The sequence below is a fragment of the Kwoniella botswanensis genome, chromosome 2 (assembly GCF_036426115.1).
Source record: "Kwoniella botswanensis chromosome 2, complete sequence".
Classification (NCBI taxonomy): domain Eukaryota; kingdom Fungi; phylum Basidiomycota; class Tremellomycetes; order Tremellales; family Cryptococcaceae; genus Kwoniella; species Kwoniella botswanensis.
The window spans coordinates 77,075-98,588 of NC_088600.1; the positions used below are offsets into that span (position 1 = coordinate 77,075).

Consider the following 21,514-nt stretch of genomic DNA (forward strand, 5'->3'; position numbering starts at 1 on the left):
ATGATTGCCTCAATAGGAAATAAAATGAAACGCGATCAGGGTAAGATGATCGTGTAGGCACTCCAACAGTCCTCTCGTGACTCATCCTTGCCTCTTCTTCAGTCTGTCCAGATACAATTCCCCCGACACTTCTAACATTCATCTTTCTTTGTCGGGTCGATACCAGCTGACCTTAACCGGATAACCATCAAACTGTGACGGGATTAGTTGAGAGGTGCACAGTTTGGGTGACCAATTCGGCGCCGAATACACCGATTGCAGAGTATATGTTAGCGGTCCGGTTCATGTATAGCTTTCCAAATGTCCCGAGAGTGACTATGACGAAACATGGTGAGTCCACTGTCGGAGAGTCTCAAATTTCAGACCATCCTGATCGACGAGCTTATCGTAAGTGGAACGTAAATGCGACTGAGTCGATCATGTGAGGTAGGCAGGATTCAGTCGCGGGAAAGAGATCTCGTGAGTCAGAGTTTCATTGCAATAAGTCAGTCGGTATTCTGGCCCATCGTGTCGCTGGGGAATCAAACAGTCGGTTCCAATACTACGCCCTGCCAGGTCATCTGATGGAAAAGATGCATTACAGCTCACGTGGCAAATCGCAGGACTGCAGGTATTGTTGGTTGCCACCAAAGACGTTTGGTGACTGATTTGGATGCAAAGGAAGGACTTGGTGTGATTATAGTAATGCGAGGAACTTAGTGCCAGAGACTCGGTCGCTTTGGGGGCCTGCGCAGATGAAGCTCAAGTGGTGGAATATAGCCGAGTATTTGTATCCCGCACATGTCCAGCTGGCATTCAAGGTGTCTAGTGGGATGTCTTAGTACACCCTGTGCACTGAACCACCGTTTCTGCCCCGACGTTCCAGTATCGACCTCCTCTTGATTTGTACTCTGGATCATCCTCACAGAGAAGATGTGTCTCGACCGCCTGAGAAGTGTACGAGCGCCAGCATTGATCTTGCAAGCGTGATTGCCAGCCGGAAATTCCGTGTCCTGCTCACAGATTCAAGTGTCATTGACCTCATCTCTGGGAGTCGGCCGTCACGCGGGAGGGGACCTCAGATTGCCTCGAGATCCACTAAGTCTCAGCTACTATGGAGCGAGAATAGTCCGCGTACGGCCCAATACGTAGCTCGTTGACAATTGTACGTCCAATCATACACTATCGCTCTTTCAGCTAGGTACGCCGCGAAGTCTCAGCGTTTGACAATCCAGAGTGCTGCAAAAAGATGTCTCTTACTTGAAATCGCAGTATCTATCTGCAACTACTGTTTTGGGTCAGAAGAAACTCTCGCCCGTATGAAATTACTGGAAAAAGCGGAGAGCAGCTACTACTGTGGATGGCACCCAAGGTTCAAGATAACCTCAACGCATCCCCGATGATTTCGCCTCTCTATCGTCAGTCATCCTCACAACGTACCAACTGTAGCTCCATGGCCTCATTCGTCCACGAATATGTGTTTCAAAGTATTCTTTTGCGAGCTTGTATGGATGATTGACCACATGTCCTGACGCCCGTTGTCTTTAACGAGCATTTATCTGGTACCCCGATTCTTTGATCCCTAGTGGTCGTACAATGAATCAAGTTGATACCGCTGAGTGAGTTAAGACCCAAGCGAAGATAGCTGACAGACAGATCTGCAAACATCCATGATGCAGTATTGCACAGAAGGGTGATTATATTCTGTAGCCACGCTGCAACGTATGGGAACTACAACTTGCTTAGAGATTATCTTTTTCATGCAGTATGACAATGGAGGAGCGGCCGAGACTCCAGCCTGTCAAGATACCATGCGCTTTACTTTGCATACTTTGCAAGCAAAGATTGTCTATAACAGAACCTATTGTCAAGAATTTACGTCTGCTAGGTATTCTGTATGATCTAACGATGAGCTAGTCAATGCGAAACAACACCAACGCTACAAATGCATCCCAAGTATGACACTGCCGGGACATATTGATGTCCTGTTCTATACGTCTACGAGATGAAATGACTTCTCATTGACCTCGAGAAAATACCTCTCCCAAAGGTTTGGCGGTCCGTAGAATGTTAACAGCGAATTCCGGCCAGTCCCATCCAATGGCCTGAGCAGACATGGTTGTCAGAGCCGCTTGACTATCTCTTCCTGGCCGCCCGGGTCCACCGGCGTTCTGAGTGACCAACAGTCCAGTCATCAGTTCGATCCTCGTAAGGTATGAAGCCAATCCAGCAATCACGTACAGGTTTCAGATTCACGTCAAAGAGAGTGAATGGTCCACCTTGAGTCCTCCTGCGACAGTCGATCCTGATTGCAGTGGCTGCTTCAAGTAGCTGAGCGACCAATACACATTTCGCTTGCGCGTCAGAGTAGGCACGATCGGCTTGATCCTCTTCAGGTGTGATGACCCGAGAATTCGCGGTCACAGGTACGGTACCGTTCCATGGCATCACACCTGTCTTTGAAATCAGTTGCTATATCACTCCTTGAAATTGGCGATCCTCACCGTCTATTTGGTCAAAACGATACACTACAGGTAGTGCCCAATAGCCCTTCTGTTCTCCAACCACCTATACCCAGATTCGGTCAGGTTCTGTCACGTCTAGTTTCAAATGGTACACTCACAGTGTAGTTACCTGGAGGCATGACGGTTATAGTGACCTCGTCTCCTGCGAGATATTCCTGTATATGGCTTAGTACTGATATCGTAGGATGATTCAGTAGTTGCTACCACTCACTTCTATCAATACCGCATCTGATTCCTTCAGTAATACATACAATGCCTTATTTAGTTGCTCGGGCGTGGAAACTCTTGTAACTCCATGAGATCCTCTTCCTCTGATTGGCTTGGCCATAGCTGGTAGTGGGAACTCATCTACTTGGCCGACATCACCTCTATGATATAGTAAACTCTTGGGAAAAGAATCTTCCAACCCTTTCTGCTGCGCAAGCCATCTGTTCACCCATTCTTTATCATCATATTTCTCCACCGAAAGTGGGTTCTGACCCAACAGCCGTACTCCCTTCTCTTTCAATTCCTCTTGTATCTCCACTATGGCATGACGCGAATGTAGACCTGTATTGGCCCATAAGACGTTTGCCCCTTTGTCAACTGCTTCGCGTATACCCACAACCGTATCAGGGAATGACCAATCGAGATCTTTCAATGGATCAGGAGATGGTACTGGTGTGATGACTGTTTCTCCCACTGAGCGTAAAGCATATGCTATATCGGCAGAACCATCCGCATAGCCTATAACAAACACGAAAGTTGAATGAGCAGGCATCAATGTGTGTGACGCGTATAATGAATCGGTCAGGACAATGACGCACCTCCCGGTTTCATAGGTTTGGATATGCCATTGACAGTCGGTACGGGTGCTCTCTGATGGAGCAGAGCGGTTCTTAGTCCGGTCAATGGTAGGTTGGTCTTCATGAGTGTATCTATGAGCTCTTGTATAGGACAACAGACAGCAGTCAAGTCGCACGGGTGTGGGGATATATGGGTGATTCAGAGGTGATCCTCCATGAATCCCATGATTGATGCAATTCGCTAGGGCTAATCGGGTTTGTCGGGTTTTCTCCACCCATGATTCATCGGATATGGAGGGCTTTATCATCTCTATCTACTGCATGACCGGCGGTGTATGATGATGGTACTGTACAAGCAGAGTCACGAGTTGGATAGACAGTATCACATCATAGTACACCGTACGTACATAAAAAGGCATAAGCTCATTGACTGATCCGCTGTCAATAATACTCATGCATGTCCCATCACATGCATACTTGTGCATGCCAGCATGCAAATTCGCATGCACATCCATATACAGTGGGATGTGATAACTGTGAATGTTTGCAAGTTCTAGTTGCCGCCATTCTCTCCGATTCCACGGATATAGTCAGTGGTGGGATCAGATGAGATGAGATGAGATGAGATGAGATGAACACTGCTATGCAATTCACCTCATACAATCTCACTCTTCTCGTCTATCTACAAGTTATAAATCAGGAAGACAAGCCAGCTAACCAACAGACACGCACACCATGTCGCCTTACACTCTTCGATGGGGAATCATCGCTACCGGGAAGATATCAGGTCAGTTTGCTAGGGTAAGTAATGGACATTATCACTTCGTTTCGTCATCTTCCTCAGCTTATATTCGATTTATCTACACAGGACTTGTTGGTCGATCCCAGCTCTAGAGAAGTATCAGATGTATCTCATCAGATCACTGCAGTCGGCTCGAGATCAGTCGAATCCGCTCAAAGATTCATTGACGGGTTGAAGAATCCTGGCGAAGGCGATTCGTGGGAATGGGGATCAAAGAATGGGAAATTAGACCAAGTCAAGGCTCATGGATCTTATGATGGAGTATACAACGATCCTGTAAGCGATACACCCCTCAAACATAGTAGGATGTGTCGCTGATAGGAACGGAGGGAACAGAACGTCGATGCTATCTACGTCGGTACACCTCACAACCTCCATTACAAGAACACCAAAGATGCTCTGCTTGCTGGTAAACACGTCTTATGTGAGAAACCTTTCACCATTGATATTGACGAGTTAGAAGATCTCGTTGCGATTGCGAGGGAGAAGAAACTTTTCTTGATGGAGTGAGTTCGTTTCTGAATTGATTATGCTGTCGTTTCTTCCTCAGAACCCTCAGACTGACAGAGACTCGTCATCGACTGCAGAGCTGTCTGGACTAGATTCCATCCCATCGCATACGCTGTCGAGGAAGTTTTGAAATCTGGTAAACTCGGTAAACCCAAGAGATTCGCTGCTGATTTCTCGATGCAATATGATCTCGATTGTGAGTAGTCTGAAATTCAAAACTGTGCATATATCATTCTGACCACCTGCACTCCATAGCCAAACCCGATTCAAACCGATTCGTTGATCCAGCTCTCGGAGGAGGCAGTCTGCTGGATATGGGACCTTACCCATCTGTATGGGCGATGCTGCTAGTTCACAGAAACCCTCATAACAAAGATCAAAATCCCAAAGTCGTTAGCTCATATCAATCCATCTACCCAAGGTCTGGTGTAGATCTCAACTCGAGATGGATAGTAGAATGGGAGGGCCTCTGCCATGGTCAGCTGGTCACTGACTTGACCAGCCCTGGGTTGAGAGAAAACACTGCTGCTCTCCAATGTGAGGAAGGTGATCTGGTGATTGAGTGTGAGTGATCATTTACATCTCATTTGATGCTAGTCGACGGGACAGCCCATACTGACTCTCACATCCCAGATCCACCTCAAAAACCCGAGACCTTCCATATCATTCCCCGACCTGATCGATACCTCGCCTCGGTGAAGGAGAAGACTACCCATCATCACCCCGTCCATCAAGGTAATCACGGTATGTCATATGAAGCTGATGAGGTGGCGAGGTGTATCAGGGATGGTAAGACTGAGAGTGACCGGATGCCTCTAGACGAGAGCAAAGTGGTCCAAAGATGGTTTGATTCGGTGAGGAAGAATGGAATTAGCAGTACTAAAGATATGAAGGGAACTGCTGGGCAATAAACGATTAAAAAGTTCGATAACAAATAAAAGTATAAATATCTTTGACTATGCATTTGATTGCCATTAGATCCACCTTGTCCTTGTGATTGAGCCATTGCATGCATGAGGGGACCAACAGAGGGATTTGAGTCAGATGGATGATGGATGATGGATGATGGATGATGGATGATGGATGATGGATGATGGATGATGGATGATGAATGTTCATAGTCGGTTTCCGGTCCGATGCAGGTGGATACGAGACATAAACATCCCCTCTTCACATCTCATCTCAACCCGACATCGGAAATCAAAAATAACATCTCACGTCTGATCTCATAGGTCATTTCTTTCTCGAGATCACTCCCCGGCACCGGACATGGCATTAGAAAAGGGTGCGAGATGTCTCCAGGAGCTCAACCAAACGCTGAAGCAGGTCCATCCAATGAGGGGAAGAAGAGATCAAAGCAACCTCAGCTGAGCTGTGCAGGTCAGTGGTCACCTTCTGTCGTCATACATACAGCATAGGCACAATACTGAGGATAATGCATGTTCTCAGAATGTCGAAGACTCAAGCTCAAGTGTGATAGAGAGATTCCATGCTCAAATTGCATGAGAAGGAAGTGTGCAGAACTGTGTCCTGATGGTGTCAAGGAATCTCGAAGACAGTGAGCGTTGTGGTACCATACCTTGCCGCTATCGTCGTCCTCCATCTATGTGTGCAACTACCTGACCTGTGCAACCGCTTGATTACCTCAGGCTGTTCGATGTGAAAGCGACTGAGAACCTACAAAAACGTCTATCTACCCTTGAGTCATTATTAGCAGAGCATGGAGTACAGGTGCCGACTTCACCTGATACAGTCAATGAAGATCAATCTCCAAAGGTGACTGGGAAAAGAAGAAGACAATCAGAATCATCTCACAGCATAGAGCACCATCATCATACATCCTTGCATCATCCTCGACCCCATCAGCATCACAGCGGAAAGTTAATAGAATCCTCTTCGTCGCCTAGATATAGATCACCATCCATCAATGCCCGACCACCCATATCAGCTACTCGAGAGTACCCTTACACCTCTCCCAGAGATTCCGACTCGGTGTACTGGGACAGGAACAATTCAGACTATAGCAGACTACCACCGCCGCCACCTGCCCTTCCTGCTCCTTTACAGCACCCTGGTTCTAGTCCACATAAATCGTCAGACATGATACCTGGAAGTTCGCTGAATCCCGCTGGGATCCATACTCCTCGTTCACCGGTTGGACATAGTCATGGAACGCTGGTACTGGGCCAGGAAGGAAGGTCGAGGTATCTGGGTCCAACAGCAGGGACGGAATGGCTGAAGAATGTAAGTGCAAGCTGAGACTAACTGTCTTTTGACGAAGTTAAATATCGCTCATCTGAGATATATCACATTGGCAGCAAGAAATGGGTGATGCCCACTCACCTACACCTCAGCGCAGTCCCTCACCAGAAGAACAACAGCCTCAACAGAATGATATAATTGGGGGGAAGAAAATCTCAACGGAGCAGATGCTAGCCTTCCCCTTCCCCTTATCTAATGGTACTTTTACCATGGAATCGCTCTTATCACAATTACCACCCAAGGATGATGCGGAAGTGCTGATGGATAGCTATTATCGTTATTTTGCTTGGAAGTGAGTAGGAACTCTTCCTCTCTTCTCGCATCCTCTTGACTATTGGGCTGGCACCGTATGCGGAACCCTCCCCTCATTCTCCCATATCTGAATTGATAGCCTAGTCTACATACACATGTTCCTCTTGCTTGTTCATGAGCACGTACTGATAGATCAACCTTCCATATAGTCACGACACCGTTCCACGTCGATTCTTCCAGCCAGTGTTCGACCGTATATTCCAGAACATCTCAACGAAGAACTACAGATCGGTCCATCCGCAGCAACTAGCTCTCCTATATGCGATCTTAGCGATGGGCACATTGCAGAATCTAGAATTACCTCCCAATGACCCTACGGCGGATGAGTATCTTTTGTTGGCGAAAAGCTGTCTAACTAAAGGGGACTTCCTGAACAACAATACGATAGCTGGAGTTCAGACGCTAATCGTCATGGCTCATTATCTGTTGTGAGTGGCTTGATGACACCTGAAAGACCATCATCGATCATCTTGACATATCGTAAGCAGGGGCTGATGATGGACGATTTCAATCACTCAGGGAGACGGAAAAGGGTAGAAATGGTGATTCAGCTTGGCCTTTATGGGGTTTAGCGATGAGGATCATAGTCGCTGTGAGTCTGCTTACACAGATTTTCCGTAGCTCTGAGCATAGCTGACTAGATGTCACCCCACAGATGGGTTTACATCGGGATGGAGCCAGGTGGAACCTGCCCGCTGATGTGGTTGAAGAGAGAAGGTGAGTTGGCAACATGTATTCATTAAAAAACGCTATTGTGTGATTGATTCACTAAACTCCAAATAGCTAACATGGTCTCTCATGCGATTAGACAGGTATTTTGGGCAGCGTATGCTATAGAGATCCTACAAGCCAACTGTTTTTCGCGACCTACTTCATTGGCACTCCAGTACATCGATACAGCTTTCCCCAATGGACCATCGGACCACCCAGCAGGCTCAAAGTCGTATCAGACATTGCGGTTCGAGTTGATCCAATTATCTGCTAGGTCAGTGAACTAACCTCTCGTCCAATTTCACCTTCTGATATATGTTTCTCTAGGATCTTGGACACAGGGATGTCTGTCCAATTCGAATCATACGATACCATCCTCTCCCTCTACACCCAACTATGCACGTTCGAGCGCTCCATCCCATTCGAGCTCAGATGTCGGACTGCGATGTTGTCCCTACCCAGTGAATATCCAGATACCGACACAGCCATCAAACAATCGCCTGAAATCACGAGACGAAATCTCAAGAAGACATTCCAACAGTTTACGTTAGCATTGAATATCTCTGAACATGTCCTGTTCCTCCATAGACCATACTTCGTCATGGCTATGCACGATCAACCACAAGACCCAACGAGGAGTGTCTATGGGAGATCGTATTTAGCTGTTATCGAAAGGTGTAGTGTGGGTGCTTGTAAATTCGTCCACCAGGTGTATACTATATAGTCGTATCCTATTACCATCTCGAACGATTTGTCCATATCCCCGATATTGACTTTACTGACAATGTTTATACATATGATCCTCTAGGTCATCATACAGATCGTCTCTGCATTATACGAAGTACATCCAGCTGTGTCATCAAGACAGTGGTTCCTGTGGGTGAGTGAATCTCGTCATGAGTAGTCTTGATCCCTATAGTAACCCTTCCCCGTGTCAGTACCACATATTCACCGCTGCCGTCTGCCTCGGTACGATGGTTCTTCGTAATCCCACCTCCGTCCTATCGCAATTCGCCATAACGTCCATCGACCAAAGTATCAACGTCTATTCGCTGTTGATCAAGCAAAATAACACGACGTCGATGGTCCAGAATCACGATTGGTTATGTCGATTGAGGAAAAGAGTCTTCAACAAAGTTTTGGTGGCTGCTCAATCCCAACCTCAATCTCAGTCGCAGCAGGATGAGCAAGATATCAATGGAAGACGAAGTTCTCTAGCGAGCGATCATAGCCAAACTGCAGTCAATGGGAATGGAAATGGAAATGGTAGCACAGAAGAAGATATGGATATAGTAGGATGGAGAACGAGGTTGATCGAAAGTGCTTCTAACGGTACACAGATCGGTATCAACATCTCTTCTTCTTCGAGACCACCCAATCAACAGCATATGAATTCAGATACGAATCATATATATACCCCACCACATTCCTCCTCTGATTTTGACCATGAACAATGGAGTAGCTCCGGCCGTACAGCAGGTATTGCAGCAGCATCTTGTAGGAACGGAAGGTATTGTTCCCACTGGATTGGAGAACGTAGGGATGGAAGCCTCGACGGATCTCATGGTGAGTGTTGTATCTACGCGAAAACAGTTCCTTCGAGTAGAGCCTCGGAGTGGAAAGCTGATATTTGTCTGGGTGCAAAGTTACACCAATTCTGGGACCCTATGATGATGAATGATTCGAATGATCTAGCTGTGAGTTCTTACTGCTGAGAGTGATTGGAAGATAGACTGATTTCCTTGACCAGTCTGCGAATTGGTGGAGCTGGATGTAAGACAAACACTATCTTCTACCTGGTCCTGTTCAACCTCGACGATCTGTCTCCTTCAGTCACTGAGGGGTACAAATACATCTGTAGCGATAGACAAGAGAATAATGACAGTGACAATGCATATGCTCATGTGATGTATAAAGCACTCAATCACTATCGTCATCGAAGTGATCTCGGTATCGTTCGTGACTCTTCCTTGTCCGGCTTGGTGATCGATACGCATCATATCGTAAGTGACTGGCCGATAAGTTCGCTCGAGGTGGAGGAGGAGATAGAGTGGTTTCGACACTTGGAGTGAGCTTCTCGGAATGCGTTGTAGATACCGAGATGATAGCGTCCAATACATCGGCCAGCTATAAGAGCGATAAGCACGTATCGATACGGCTGGCGTAAACACTAACTTACCTTTGACGATTTTGACTTCTCCTTGACCTCGTCCAGAAAGTCCTTGTTGATCACCGTAGATATCTGATCGCATCTCTGCTTGCCAAATCAGCCGGTCTCATCTCATGGCAGAAGCAGGAAAACAGACAACGTACCTTTTGGAGATATCTGGAAGATCCCTCTCGTAGATCTTGGATCGTTTTGTGAACCAACTTTGTTGAGGTTTTCAGTCTATCTGACTGCAGTTTGATCAAAAGCGATACCAAGGTTACCAAGATCAATTCTTGAATAGATGCTAGAAATTGGTACATCAGTAATTCATCAACATTGCAGCTCGAGGTACCGCTTACCATTGTAATGGGGTATTCTGTTGACAAAGTATTGTATCACCTCCTGCACCTTGTCATACGCGGAGGGCAAATGCTGGCATGTGATTGATGTGGTTATGACCACGGTAGTGTCCCCAGGACTATTATTTCCTGTCTGTAACAATTCCAAGAGGGAGATCGTTGTTGCTTCGGCGGATGAACGAGGTACTATTCGAACATAATTAGTAATATTGCCAGAAGGTGAGACGGAAAATGAAGTGGACTCACGATATTCCAATCGTCCCAGAATATGTCCAGCTCCTTCATCCCAGATCGGTCCCCTTCCACGGTTCCCTTCTTCCAGTACCCTCAATATCTTCAGTACACCTTCACCATATGCACGCCCGTCTTCTGCAGACTGCGCTTCGACTACCTCCATCGCTCTCAAAGCAGTCTCATACCTCCCAAGTCTTGTCTTCTCGTATATGTCCAGCCCATTCGCCATGGCAAGTGGTAGAGAGAGGTTGGTCGAGCTCTTGATTGAATCCAAATATGTTTGAAGGACCATCAAGGGTAAGTCTGGCGAGAGCTTTCCGAGTATTCGGATCGTCTATGTAGGGGAAGGTGTCAGTCGATCATAATGGATCATTGGGTTTGAAGTATACACACCACTTTCCGTATATTGTCATCAACGCTATTCACCCCTTCCATAATCACACCCATTTCCCTTTCGCCTAGTACGCCATCCCATACATCTGTTGGTAGTTGGATTAAACATCTGAGCACTAAAACATGGTCGTTGGGAGTAGGTAACACTGAGGATGTGGATGACGATTTTTTGGCTTGGTCGGGTAGCAATAAATCGGAGATATGTCGTAAGATGCTTTGGTATATTTGCGGTGTATGTTTAGCATATTGGCACACTTCGAGGAGGAATGCTGTACTTTACAGTCAGTACACTGTGGAAATCACACTATAAACCAACTTACCTCCTTCCCAGCGATGCCACGATTGAATCCCATCCAAAGTCTCCCTCATATAGTTGGTCATCATCTCTTTGATGGTTCTGTAAGGTTTTTATCAGTACACGAAGGCTTGTGCAAGGTGTTCATTGTGAAAAGACTCACCCCGATACTTCCTCACTGAACTCCACGATCTGCCCAAGAGTCTTCACCACCTCAAGCCCTATCTGACCCATGTATCCCACTTCATGGTCTCTAGCAATAGCTATACATCTTTCCAACGCATATAAACGTTCTTCATCCGTTCCGAAATGTTGAGCATCGGTCTACGCTAAGTCAGCAGAAGCAGAAAGATCGCAGGACAGAGAGAGGGGGAGACCTACCTCCAGAACATGCCTTATCGACCTGAGGATTATGGCTAGAACCGATAAGTCTTGTTCGTGATCGAGTGACTTTAGCAGCTTGTTTATTGTCAGTGGGTAGGAATCGGTTGTTCGTCGTATACGATGGAGCGACAACAGTGCTTCAAACGTTCTTTGTCGGATAGCTGGTCTACAAGTCGAATTAGCTATGGCTTGCAACTCTCTTTCCCTGTAAAAGTGATCACATACATCTTATGACGGAGTAGAGATTTGGTGGTCAAGAGAGGTATGACGGCCGGAGCCAGATCCTCTGATGGTATCTTGGCGATGGTCTGCAGTGCGAGAAGGATATGCGATGGTGTGGACGATGATAGATCCTGTAGGTATAGATCCATGACGTTATAAGCCAAGTTTCCTCGTACATCTTGAAGAAAGAATACAAGTACCGATACATACCTTTCTGATTGTGTTGATCACCAACAGATTCAGCTCGTGGCCTTTTGGTAAGCTCTCTGCCAGATACAGATAACCTGGGGAGCAAAGTTGTGTTCATTCAGAATCAGCTGGTGAATTGGCTGTTGTTCAAAGCTGAACCCACCCATTCGCCTTTCAGCGATCGTACGTCCACCTTCCGCTAGTTGGAGAGCTAATACCAGAGCGAATTCTGCATCTTCCTCTGTCCTATGCCGCAGCATGAGACAGTGAAGCAGTATGACCAAGGTGTCCGCTATCTTGCTCTGTAGGAGGAATGGCAGCAGTGATAAGTTAGCCTCGTATGAGATCGACGATGACGATGATGAAGGTCTCTCCATGCAGCTTCTAGTCTTAGTGGCAAGCTTTCCCATGTCTTAGGCAGGACGGTCGTGGACTCACCATACTCTGGCCTCTGACACTCAGCACCTCCTTGGTCCTGCTGATCTCCATATGTATGATCTCGTCTTCCTCTTGTGTCGAAGCTGCTTCGTTCAACCTGACCAACAAGCCATGATGGGCTCTTGAGGATGCACCCGAGGTGAGGTACGGCGGGAGAGCAGCTGGCGGTCTAGGCATGTTCGTTGCGGGGATGATGCATGAAGAACGAGAGGAGAGAGGAGGATGACGTTGAATGACTTGTTGATTGTTGACGACACAGGTGGACACACCTCCACTCATCACCACATCAGGGCGTATGGAGTGACATATCATTCACCCTGCTGAACTATTGATAATACCTCTCAATCATTGGATATAGGACTCTCGTAGCTAGGTGTGCACTGCTCACACAAGATACGACCTCTCATGACGATCAGACAATACATGTAGAAAAGACAGACCCTATCATCTACCTATGACCTATAACCTATAACCTATCTCTGTTCTCTTCTATACGTGTATTAAATATATTGTATATACCCATATCCCTTCTTAAGCAGATCTACCTACAACGTCCATCGTCTCCGGTTTGAACACATAAGCATCTTCGTGAGCGGGGGTCAGCTTGTCATGCAACAGAGCCGATAAGAACTGGTAATCCGAATCGGAATCGACATGGGTGAAGTGTAAATGTTCCCAAGTGGTATTGTTAGTAGTCTCATCTTTACGTCTTTGACGTTGTTCATTCTGTGTAGGAAGGTAGGTGTAGTCAGCGTCGATATCATTGGGAATAATCATCGAGATCATCAACATCAACGCTCACCTCTATTCTCGTCTTATCTTTACCAGCCTCATCGTAATTACCGGTTCTGATACCCTTAGCGACATTGACCCAGAGTTTCCTGCTTTCCCATTCAGTCTGCTGAGAGACATCCCTGACGGTGACCTCCTCCTTGGGTACAGTGGTGTCAAGGAAGATCGGACCTTTGGATCCTCCGATGTGGGATTTACCGGTCCATTGCCCTTCGTACGTTTGAAGTGATTTACCCGATGCGTTGGCGATGGACGCTTTGAAAGAGTGGGATTTACCAGAGAAGTAACCTTTGCCTTTGTAGTCGATCTGTCGATTACAATCATTAGCGAAGGATGTCAGAGGATAGATCAGTGTCTCACCTGCGCAGTAAGACCTGTGCTGCTTTGAATGGCATTGGTGTCGGTCAACTCGATGTAAGGTGACCCCCAGATGATACCCTCGATTCGGAGTTTCGCTGGACGTTCACAGCATGATCAGCTGGCTTTGCCAGTAATATCCTCAACAACCGAAACTTACGAAGGGTAATCAAGTATTTCTCCTCCTTTTGTCCATTCTTAGGTTGTACGGTGAGAACAGCGTGGCCGGATTGTTTCACTGATGCCGATGGACGATAAGCTGGGCCATAAAGGAGCTAGGGATCTTAAAACAAATAAAGACTCACCATTGATAGCAGTACCAGTGAACGATGTCTTCTGACCAGAATGACCTTGAAGCTTGACACCTGCTTTCGCGTTTTCGATGTAGCTGTATCATTGGCTCGGTCGTTAGTCATTCATATCACCGGCTTTCCAGCATCGAAACTCACTAAGCGGTCTAGAGCAAATTTAAGATCAGCTCTGCACTGAGCCATCAGGGAATACACTTACGATAGGAGGGTGATGCGATACCTGCTCTACGACCAATCGAGTCTCTCCTCTACCACTGAGATCCGGCCAGATACCGTAGAACAACTCCCCAAGGACTGGATTAAGGGGCTACAATCAGATGCGAGTGTGAGCTGAGCATGGGTCTATACCGATCTAACAACTCACCTTCTTCTCTGAACCCATCTTCTCATTACGCGTCTGCAAGTGCATCAAACAATAAGGTCAGTCTCAAGACTTCGCCACTGTACAGGTCCGATCGAACAGTAAACTCACGGTATATTGAGCACTAAGAGTATCAATGAACCACCTCAAGACTCTCTCCATCCTATCTTGTTCGGTCTTGCCCTCTGATATCTCCGCAAAGAGGTTAGGATGTTCACACCAGTATGCGGGGAATTCTGTAAGAGAAGTGGGAGAGAGGATGACTGTATACACGCAATCGAGAGGCGAAATATACAACGTTCAAAAGGTCAGCATCCCCCATCGTACGCTAGGGAGCTGTCGTACGAAGAGCGAGTCACTCACAAGGTGGAGCAGTCATCGAACTGAGATCACCAGTCATTTGAGCTAAACTCTTGATGAAACTTGCCCATCCTGCTTTTTGCTCTTGGGGTACATCGGCACCTGAACACATGTTTATTGATTAGCATAGTCCTACAATCAAGAATAGACGGTATTAAGTGGATCTGTGGAACCATGAGGAGCAGGATGCATAGTGTGGGGGAGGAGTCGATCGGAAGTGAGTCGAAGATGCTGGTTAGATACGTGTACAAAGGATGGCATTATGGGGGAAAGAGACCGCTGGACCCGATCAATGGAGTTGTGTGTCTGCTATCTACTCACCTTCACCCTTCTCTTCTATCTTGCCATTCATTGATAACGATGATTTGGAAGAAGAAGAGTTTTTACGCGATAGAGAAGGTAAGGACGGCACTTTGAATGATCGTTAAGAGTGGTGGTGCACTCGAGTGGTGGGTGGTTGATAGGTAGGTGGCTTGTGCTGATTCGATTTGGTTTCGATTGGTCTGAAGAGCTGGATGATACGTGGACCTATGACCTGTCGTTGATGTATTGCCAATGTATTTTATATACAGTGGTAGCAGTATCTATCAGATAGATGTTATATGTTGAATGTTATCATTTAACAGCTGGATGTCATACGAGTGCTTGTCATCGCCATCATATACCAGCACAATGACGACACGGTGCCACGTGACAACCTTCACAACCCTCTTTCCCCCTTTCACCGACCGATGTGGCACCGCATCAGACCACGGCCGAGTATCATCTTAACAGGATTCTTTGGAAAGAAGCTCGACACATGTCCTGAGGAGTATGCATCTCATCTGTACATGTTAGTATGATGGGCTAATCGAGATGATACGTATCACGCGAGAAAGACCAACCCTTCACCAACTAGTGCAAGCCATCAAATCCTGTCGGAACCGGTGCCATATTTCGAATCATCTGATACACACAGCTTCAGATGAACACCTAGAGAGCCCAGTGACCTGATTTTATGATGCTGAGCGCTTGGGACCATTCTGGATGCTTCTCCGAGTATGTGTTGACATTCGCTGTCAATGTTTCGATATCGGCTGCCATCCTCACGGAGGTTTTCCCGCTTCCACATCTGGGTTGCCATTCGATCTGATACAGCTCTCTCGGGGACTGGTCATAAGAGGTCGTATCTGATTTATTCATCTTTGCAGATTGCTTGGTCCAAGAGAACTTACCGCCGTCCACCTCAACGCTTTGACTGACGACCTTCGGTCGGGGCACAAACCGCGTCGCTTCCTCGTCAATTGACGAACTCGTTTCCTGCGCCATTTTCTTGAATGCGAGTCTTTCACTGGCCTTTGAGTGGTCGAAGGTGTACTGTCTGGCACCGTTGGAATTTCTTTTCGTGAAGGCAGTGAAATGTTGGCCCTCTAGGTAAATGTGCTGCCAGTCGACGTGTTCTCCCGTTGTCAGTCTCACAGAATATTTTTTTCCTTGAAAGGTTTTCAGATCGATACCCCTTTCAGAAGCTATCTCTGACAAAAGTCGATCCCCATCAGAAGCCATACTTCTCAGTGAACCCTCGGATCCATACCACAAATATTCGTACTGTGGATTATCCGGTACACGGGCGAAAATGGCATAGGTCCTCTCTGTGCGGTTGTCCGAAGTGATTCTTTCGCGCACCGCTAGATTAGTCAGGACTGCTGACTCGGCTGGTTCGTAGGTACATTCTTCGGTGTTCATTGGTATGAGGTAACTCGGTAGCGCGTTGCTCCCACGTATGAAGCGAGACCACTCTTGAGGATACAGGAATGATCCTGGCGGGAGGTTCCATGGGGAACTTTTGGTATCCCCCGAAATCTTCGCCGACTTGTGGCATGAAATCAGGGACATGACGAGAGTGCTCGAAAAATGTGTAGATATGTTTTTTGTGGTGAAGATCGACTTTCAGTAGTTGGGATGAGGTATGATGCTCAGGAGATTTTACGATCGATTATGGTGATCCGAAATTCTGTGATGTTGTTGCACAAGAACTCCTGGGCTCTTCATACAGACGAAAACTTTTGTCGGAGTCTTCTTTTTGGAAGAGAGTATCCATTCATTGAGCATGATTGAAACGGTATCTCTCACTTCTTGGACAGTACAACACAAAAGATACTACTCGCTCAATGCGTAATCATATTACTGAGGTTTCAGGCTCAAAAAGGAAATACATCGTACTTAGCACCGACAAGAAGACTTGAAATCCGTGTTGCAAAGCGATTCAAAGGTTGTTTTGTTGACTGGGGCTTCTGAGACATCGACCAGAAAGGATTTACATTATCCTTGAAGCTTAAAGGCGGAAGACCTCGGTCTTTGATCTTGGGCCTTTCACGATCGAGGTTGTCGCTCAACAACTCTGTAATGAGTATCCACAAGCTTCTTCTAAGCTTTTCACTGATGCGACTACCTTCTGTGGAGCAAATAATTGGGTGTTCTTACAGTATAAGGCCTCAGCTCAGTTGCCAGCGACACAACATAACTGAATAAATGCATGAATCGTTCTGTCAATGAAGAAAGTTTCATCAGGCTTGTGACAGGCTGGACACAGATGTATGAAGAAAGTTTGTCTATGGCACATCAAAAAAGCAAAGGTCCTGATAGATTCGCCGTGGATCTTGTCATGCACCACTCGCTGTCGAACTAGACAAGGCGGGTCCGGTGGTATCGCCTCTGTCGACTGAAGTGGTCCCACCCGACTTTCTTGTGATATCATCCAAGACCAACTTCCATTCACCACCATGTTGTTCACTTTTGGAGCTCTTATGAAAAACCTTCAAGACTCATCCATGCTTTCTTCCCTTGATCATGACCCTTCTGGGTTTTTTCGATCGTATAAGTAAATCTCCCAGAATTATCAGTAACAGGTGAAATCTTCCAAGAGATCATACTACTGCCCACATCCACCTTGCCTTCCGGAGCCATCGAAGCTTCTACACCCTTTACTTTGGCTAAGATCGTTGACGCAACAATAGAGTATTTGGCTTTATCTTCCAATCTAGCCATACTCAGACTCTCAGTACGTTTCCTCCCTTTCAGATCAACGACTTCGAAGCGGTATCTTGTCTTTTCGTCACACCCCTCTTTACTCTCCCTCCACCAAGTAACATTCTTGTTATTTGAGGTTACGAATGACTCTTTCTTCGAGATCTGCTTATCCCCAAAGAGGTTCAAGTCTTCTGCTGCACTTGTCATTAAATTCTTGCTTTTCTCACTAGTATCTTCTTGAGTAAGAAAACGTTTGAAATCCTCCTCAAATCCTTCCCATGTATATTGATTTCGAGATTTCTCATCATAAGCTCTCAAGACGTATCGCTTCTTCCACCCTCCCGAGGTCTCTTCCCTCTTCTCTGTGCATGACGCCAAAGAGGTCGTGTCGGGTAACTCGAAGGTCTGGTAAGGATTATGTGTAGATTTGTTATCTACTCTCCACTGTGGAAGAACGGAGTCAGAAGTAGAAGTCATGGCAGGAAAGCAATGCACGATTCAATTATTCTGTTGATACAGAGTGTGGTCTGCCTTATCTTTGCGATGTGCAATGTAAGAGGTGCGCTGATTGGAGTTTGCAGTATGATGCGAAAAATTCAAAGTCGATTTGCCGCCTCACAACAGCTTGCAAGGGGCACTTCTTATACATGATCGAATCACAAGTCGCGATATCGAGTCGAGGCTCCAGCCATACTTCCTTTAACACATAGCGCACATCAAACCGTCAAGAGCAAGAAACCAAGTGTGATTGCCAACTTGGCCGATGTTGCCTCATATCTCTTCACGCGTCGTCACTGCCCCTTAACAAATACCATTTGAAATACTTGACTTGAGAGCAGCTCCCACACGGTAACGTCTCCTGAATAAGGAAAGAATCTTCGCCTCTGCTTCGTCAGTATGACGCAATGTTCAATGCGGATTGAACGAGTGTTTAAGAGCGGTAAAGAAGCTTCTCTTAATCGATGCATCGATCAACATATATCAAAGTTTATTCCCCATTCTGATCTGTGCTTATCATCTGCACTAATATGAGGACTATTGTGCATGTGTGCCGACTGCCAAATTTAGTGACAACATCACGGTACTGCTTTACATCTGTGCTCACACTCATCTGGGCATTGATGAGGTCGCCATCGAGACCAGGGGCGTTCAATGGGCGACACATAAAGGCCTTTTTCCCCATTAGAGCTCCTGTAGGTCCTCTCGGATGAAATGCCGACAACACTGTCATTTTGGCGGTTCGAGTCTGTGGCATAAGGAGGAAAGGTGGCTTTGATATGGGTCTTCCTAACCTTTCGTTCTTTTGGGCTACTTCCTATTGGGGTGTCTTCCATATGCGTTCGAAGGTCATCAATCGATTCTTTCAGGTTCATGCTGCATGCACTATCCAGCTTCGGGCGAATTCTGTCGATTGTTTCGTTTTTGCATCATGAGTCGTGAGACAGGAATAGTCAACACTGACACTCCGCATGTTGCCGGAAAAATTCAGCGAGAACCGCTCTGTCTAGTCATCCGATGATCGTTGAGATGACTGCCGATCGCCCCATGTTCCCATTCAAGCATGAGTCCAACCTTCTGAGGAGAATGGCCGGCTTGTTGGCCTATGACCGAGTTCTTCTTTTCTGCTTGTCTATCGTCATCAAATTGAGAATTATTACGGAAACCTTGAAGACGTGAAACCATCGCCGATCGATACTAGTCATCAAACCTAATGTTATGCACAGGGTGGATATACGATATAGTCACATGTGATTGGAAGGAGTGACTTGTAATGATTAATTCGATCGTATCGAGCGAGGTCATCTGAGCGGAGGTAAGCTCTTGTGCGTTCGGTCGGGGATAGCATACGAATAGTGTATAAATCGTTCTTGTATTCATCATGCGAGTGAGTGTCATCAGGTCAACAATAAGCCTTACGACAAATGCAATACAATAATAACATACAGAAAGGTCACATTACGCACAGAGCGCTTTATGCGAAGGAGGAAATGAGGGGATAAAGACGATTTAAGCGAAATGAGGCGTCGAAAAAAGCGTAATTATTATAGTATGTTATTTTACCAGATTCCCAATACGATACGATTTATGCTTTACGTTACATGTCCAACTACCCGTTTTTCTTTTTCGGCACGTTACGATCTACGATCAGCCTTTAGTGGATTTGAGTTGACGCAGAACATCTTGATTTGGTTTTCGCCACTGCCGGAGAATCAATGTATGTAAGGTTGATGTTGGCATGACCGTTGATCAGCACACCGTCCATCTGCCACAGGTCGTGTGGGAGCTAAGGTTGATTAGCTTGATGATGGAGGACTGATGGGAGGTGTCAGTCAGCTCTCGAGTCTCTCTCATATGACAATCCGCCTCGTGCAAGAGCTAGATGTCTATGATCCTCTGTCAAACTCATAACTACCAAACATGTAGACACAGTGGTGGAGGTGGTGGAGGTCAAGTTAGGCTACGAAGTGTACGCAGAGGTAAAGAGGGCAAAAGCAGCAGGATGAAAAGAGGGTTTTGAGTTTTGGCTTTTTTCTCTCTCTTGTAATCCGGGCGTCATGTCACCCGTAACGTGGGTTGTTCCTGAAACTGCCTTTTCTTTTGCTCAGCATCGTGAATTGATGATGACATCTTTTTAAGCCACGAAAAGGAGCAACGTCAGTCGATTCCATCCTCATATGGTCGCGGCACTCATCATACAAGGAGGGCTTGTGGGGTGAGAAGGCTACGAATGCTTGATTATTGGTGCAGAGTCAAGAGTCAAGAGTCAAGAGTCAAGAGTCAAGAGACAAAGAAAAAGCCTTGGTGCATAAGGTTTTAGTTTAGCATCTTTGAGTACAGAGTACGTTGTGTTCAGGCACAAGGGAATGTTTGACAGCAGCAAAGTGAAAAAGGAGAGTAACTTGATGTGTGAGGGCAAGAGAGAGTAAGTACGACGACATCCATCTGATCCTCAGTAATTCTTACTCCTTTCGATGCCATGATACATGCTCCTTTCATCACAGATCAGACAGCAAGCAGCAAACAACCATCAGCCATTCTTCCCATTTGCCGACCATTGCCAGCTCAACACCGACACCATCCCTTCCCTTCCATTGTACCCACCCGAAAGAACCAAGAGAAAGGAGAGTGACAGTCTGACAGGTATCGCAGTGTGAGTCATGATTGACAATTGCTATTGACCGTCATCCGTATAAATCGTATTACCATTCTTCTCTTGTCCTTGAAACTCGGCTTATATCACGACCGTATTATATATCCTTCCTGTACATAGCCTACTTCCATCAACTCGAGCGATCTAAAATATACGATATATACGGTAAACAAGGCGTTGTCATCGTAGTCCAGACAGAAGTCCCTGTTACAGATCTTGGTACCTTTACTGGGTGAGTTCTGTTCTCTCTCTTGGATACGGATGCGTTACGACGTTTTTCAATTGCCCTGGTCTAATCGGATGGAGAGGAAGAAAAAAAGGTGCATGGATTGTGCGTTTTTGATGGTAAACTCAGTGAACCTAAGTTGGAAGGGGAGGGAGGGCGTGACAGTGTCGTCTCAATGTTCTCGGTCTAGGAATCGAGGAGAAGAGATAAAACACGAAGCATCCCTAGAGTGTTACCGCATGCTTGTTCATCATACATCACCACCACGAGGTGGTCCAGTTGGAAGTTTATTCTTGACAATGATCCGCCCGAGTATATCATTGACATGTACCCAAACTACCGGTTCTGTCTATCTCCCCACGCTTATGCTCATGCTTTAATCGATAATTGATCGATCA

At 46.3% G+C, this 21,514-nt stretch overlaps 7 protein-coding genes across 7 annotated transcripts; 2 read left to right on the top strand and 5 right to left on the bottom strand.

The window, feature by feature from the left end:
* Nucleotides 1–1,997: 1,997 nt before the first annotated feature.
* On the bottom strand, nucleotides 1,998–3,413 carry L199_006911 (uncharacterized protein; the record flags this gene model as incomplete). The annotated part of the gene is made up of 6 exons (XM_064892608.1): nucleotides 1,998–2,150; nucleotides 2,221–2,432; nucleotides 2,484–2,532; nucleotides 2,603–2,659; nucleotides 2,716–3,230; nucleotides 3,311–3,413. 6 exons carry the CDS (start codon nucleotides 3,411–3,413, stop codon nucleotides 1,998–2,000), a joined length of 1,089 nt encoding a protein of 362 aa, XP_064748680.1.
* A 611-nt stretch (nucleotides 3,414–4,024) lies between these two features.
* On the top strand, nucleotides 4,025–5,512 carry L199_006912 (uncharacterized protein; the record flags this gene model as incomplete). Its single annotated transcript, XM_064892609.1, has 6 exons — nucleotides 4,025–4,090; nucleotides 4,158–4,367; nucleotides 4,428–4,597; nucleotides 4,679–4,797; nucleotides 4,857–5,165; nucleotides 5,235–5,512. 6 exons carry the CDS (start codon nucleotides 4,025–4,027, stop codon nucleotides 5,510–5,512), a joined length of 1,152 nt encoding a protein of 383 aa, XP_064748681.1.
* A 381-nt stretch (nucleotides 5,513–5,893) lies between these two features.
* On the top strand, nucleotides 5,894–9,663 carry L199_006913 (uncharacterized protein; the record flags this gene model as incomplete). Its single annotated transcript, XM_064892610.1, has 14 exons — nucleotides 5,894–5,981; nucleotides 6,051–6,159; nucleotides 6,251–6,845; nucleotides 6,920–7,155; nucleotides 7,325–7,603; nucleotides 7,695–7,767; nucleotides 7,831–7,892; nucleotides 7,984–8,160; nucleotides 8,214–8,568; nucleotides 8,695–8,766; nucleotides 8,825–9,365; nucleotides 9,427–9,452; nucleotides 9,533–9,583; nucleotides 9,637–9,663. The coding sequence occupies 14 exons, from the start codon at nucleotides 5,894–5,896 to the stop codon at nucleotides 9,661–9,663; spliced, it is 2,691 nt and encodes an 896-aa protein (XP_064748682.1).
* A 143-nt stretch (nucleotides 9,664–9,806) lies between these two features.
* Nucleotides 9,807–12,726, bottom strand: L199_006914 (uncharacterized protein; the record flags this gene model as incomplete). The annotated part of the gene is made up of 13 exons (XM_064892611.1): nucleotides 9,807–10,013; nucleotides 10,066–10,140; nucleotides 10,200–10,339; nucleotides 10,395–10,580; nucleotides 10,641–10,962; nucleotides 11,022–11,290; nucleotides 11,342–11,418; nucleotides 11,480–11,640; nucleotides 11,698–11,866; nucleotides 11,926–12,053; nucleotides 12,133–12,206; nucleotides 12,275–12,413; nucleotides 12,550–12,726. 13 exons carry the CDS (start codon nucleotides 12,724–12,726, stop codon nucleotides 9,807–9,809), a joined length of 2,124 nt encoding a protein of 707 aa, XP_064748683.1.
* A 354-nt stretch (nucleotides 12,727–13,080) lies between these two features.
* On the bottom strand, nucleotides 13,081–14,842 carry L199_006915 (uncharacterized protein; the record flags this gene model as incomplete). Its single annotated transcript, XM_064892612.1, has 10 exons — nucleotides 13,081–13,275; nucleotides 13,352–13,648; nucleotides 13,702–13,796; nucleotides 13,859–13,936; nucleotides 14,004–14,086; nucleotides 14,148–14,155; nucleotides 14,209–14,316; nucleotides 14,374–14,406; nucleotides 14,482–14,633; nucleotides 14,734–14,842. The coding sequence occupies 10 exons, from the start codon at nucleotides 14,840–14,842 to the stop codon at nucleotides 13,081–13,083; spliced, it is 1,158 nt and encodes a 385-aa protein (XP_064748684.1).
* An 860-nt stretch (nucleotides 14,843–15,702) lies between these two features.
* L199_006916 (uncharacterized protein) lies at nucleotides 15,703–16,605 on the bottom strand (the record flags this gene model as incomplete). The annotated part of the gene is made up of 1 exon (XM_064892613.1): nucleotides 15,703–16,605. One exon carries the CDS (start codon nucleotides 16,603–16,605, stop codon nucleotides 15,703–15,705), a length of 903 nt encoding a protein of 300 aa, XP_064748685.1.
* Nucleotides 16,606–17,372: 767 nt separating this feature from the next.
* L199_006917 (uncharacterized protein) lies at nucleotides 17,373–18,216 on the bottom strand (the record flags this gene model as incomplete). The annotated part of the gene is made up of 2 exons (XM_064892614.1): nucleotides 17,373–17,513; nucleotides 17,659–18,216. 2 exons carry the CDS (start codon nucleotides 18,214–18,216, stop codon nucleotides 17,373–17,375), a joined length of 699 nt encoding a protein of 232 aa, XP_064748686.1.
* Nucleotides 18,217–21,514: the final 3,298 nt, after the last annotated feature.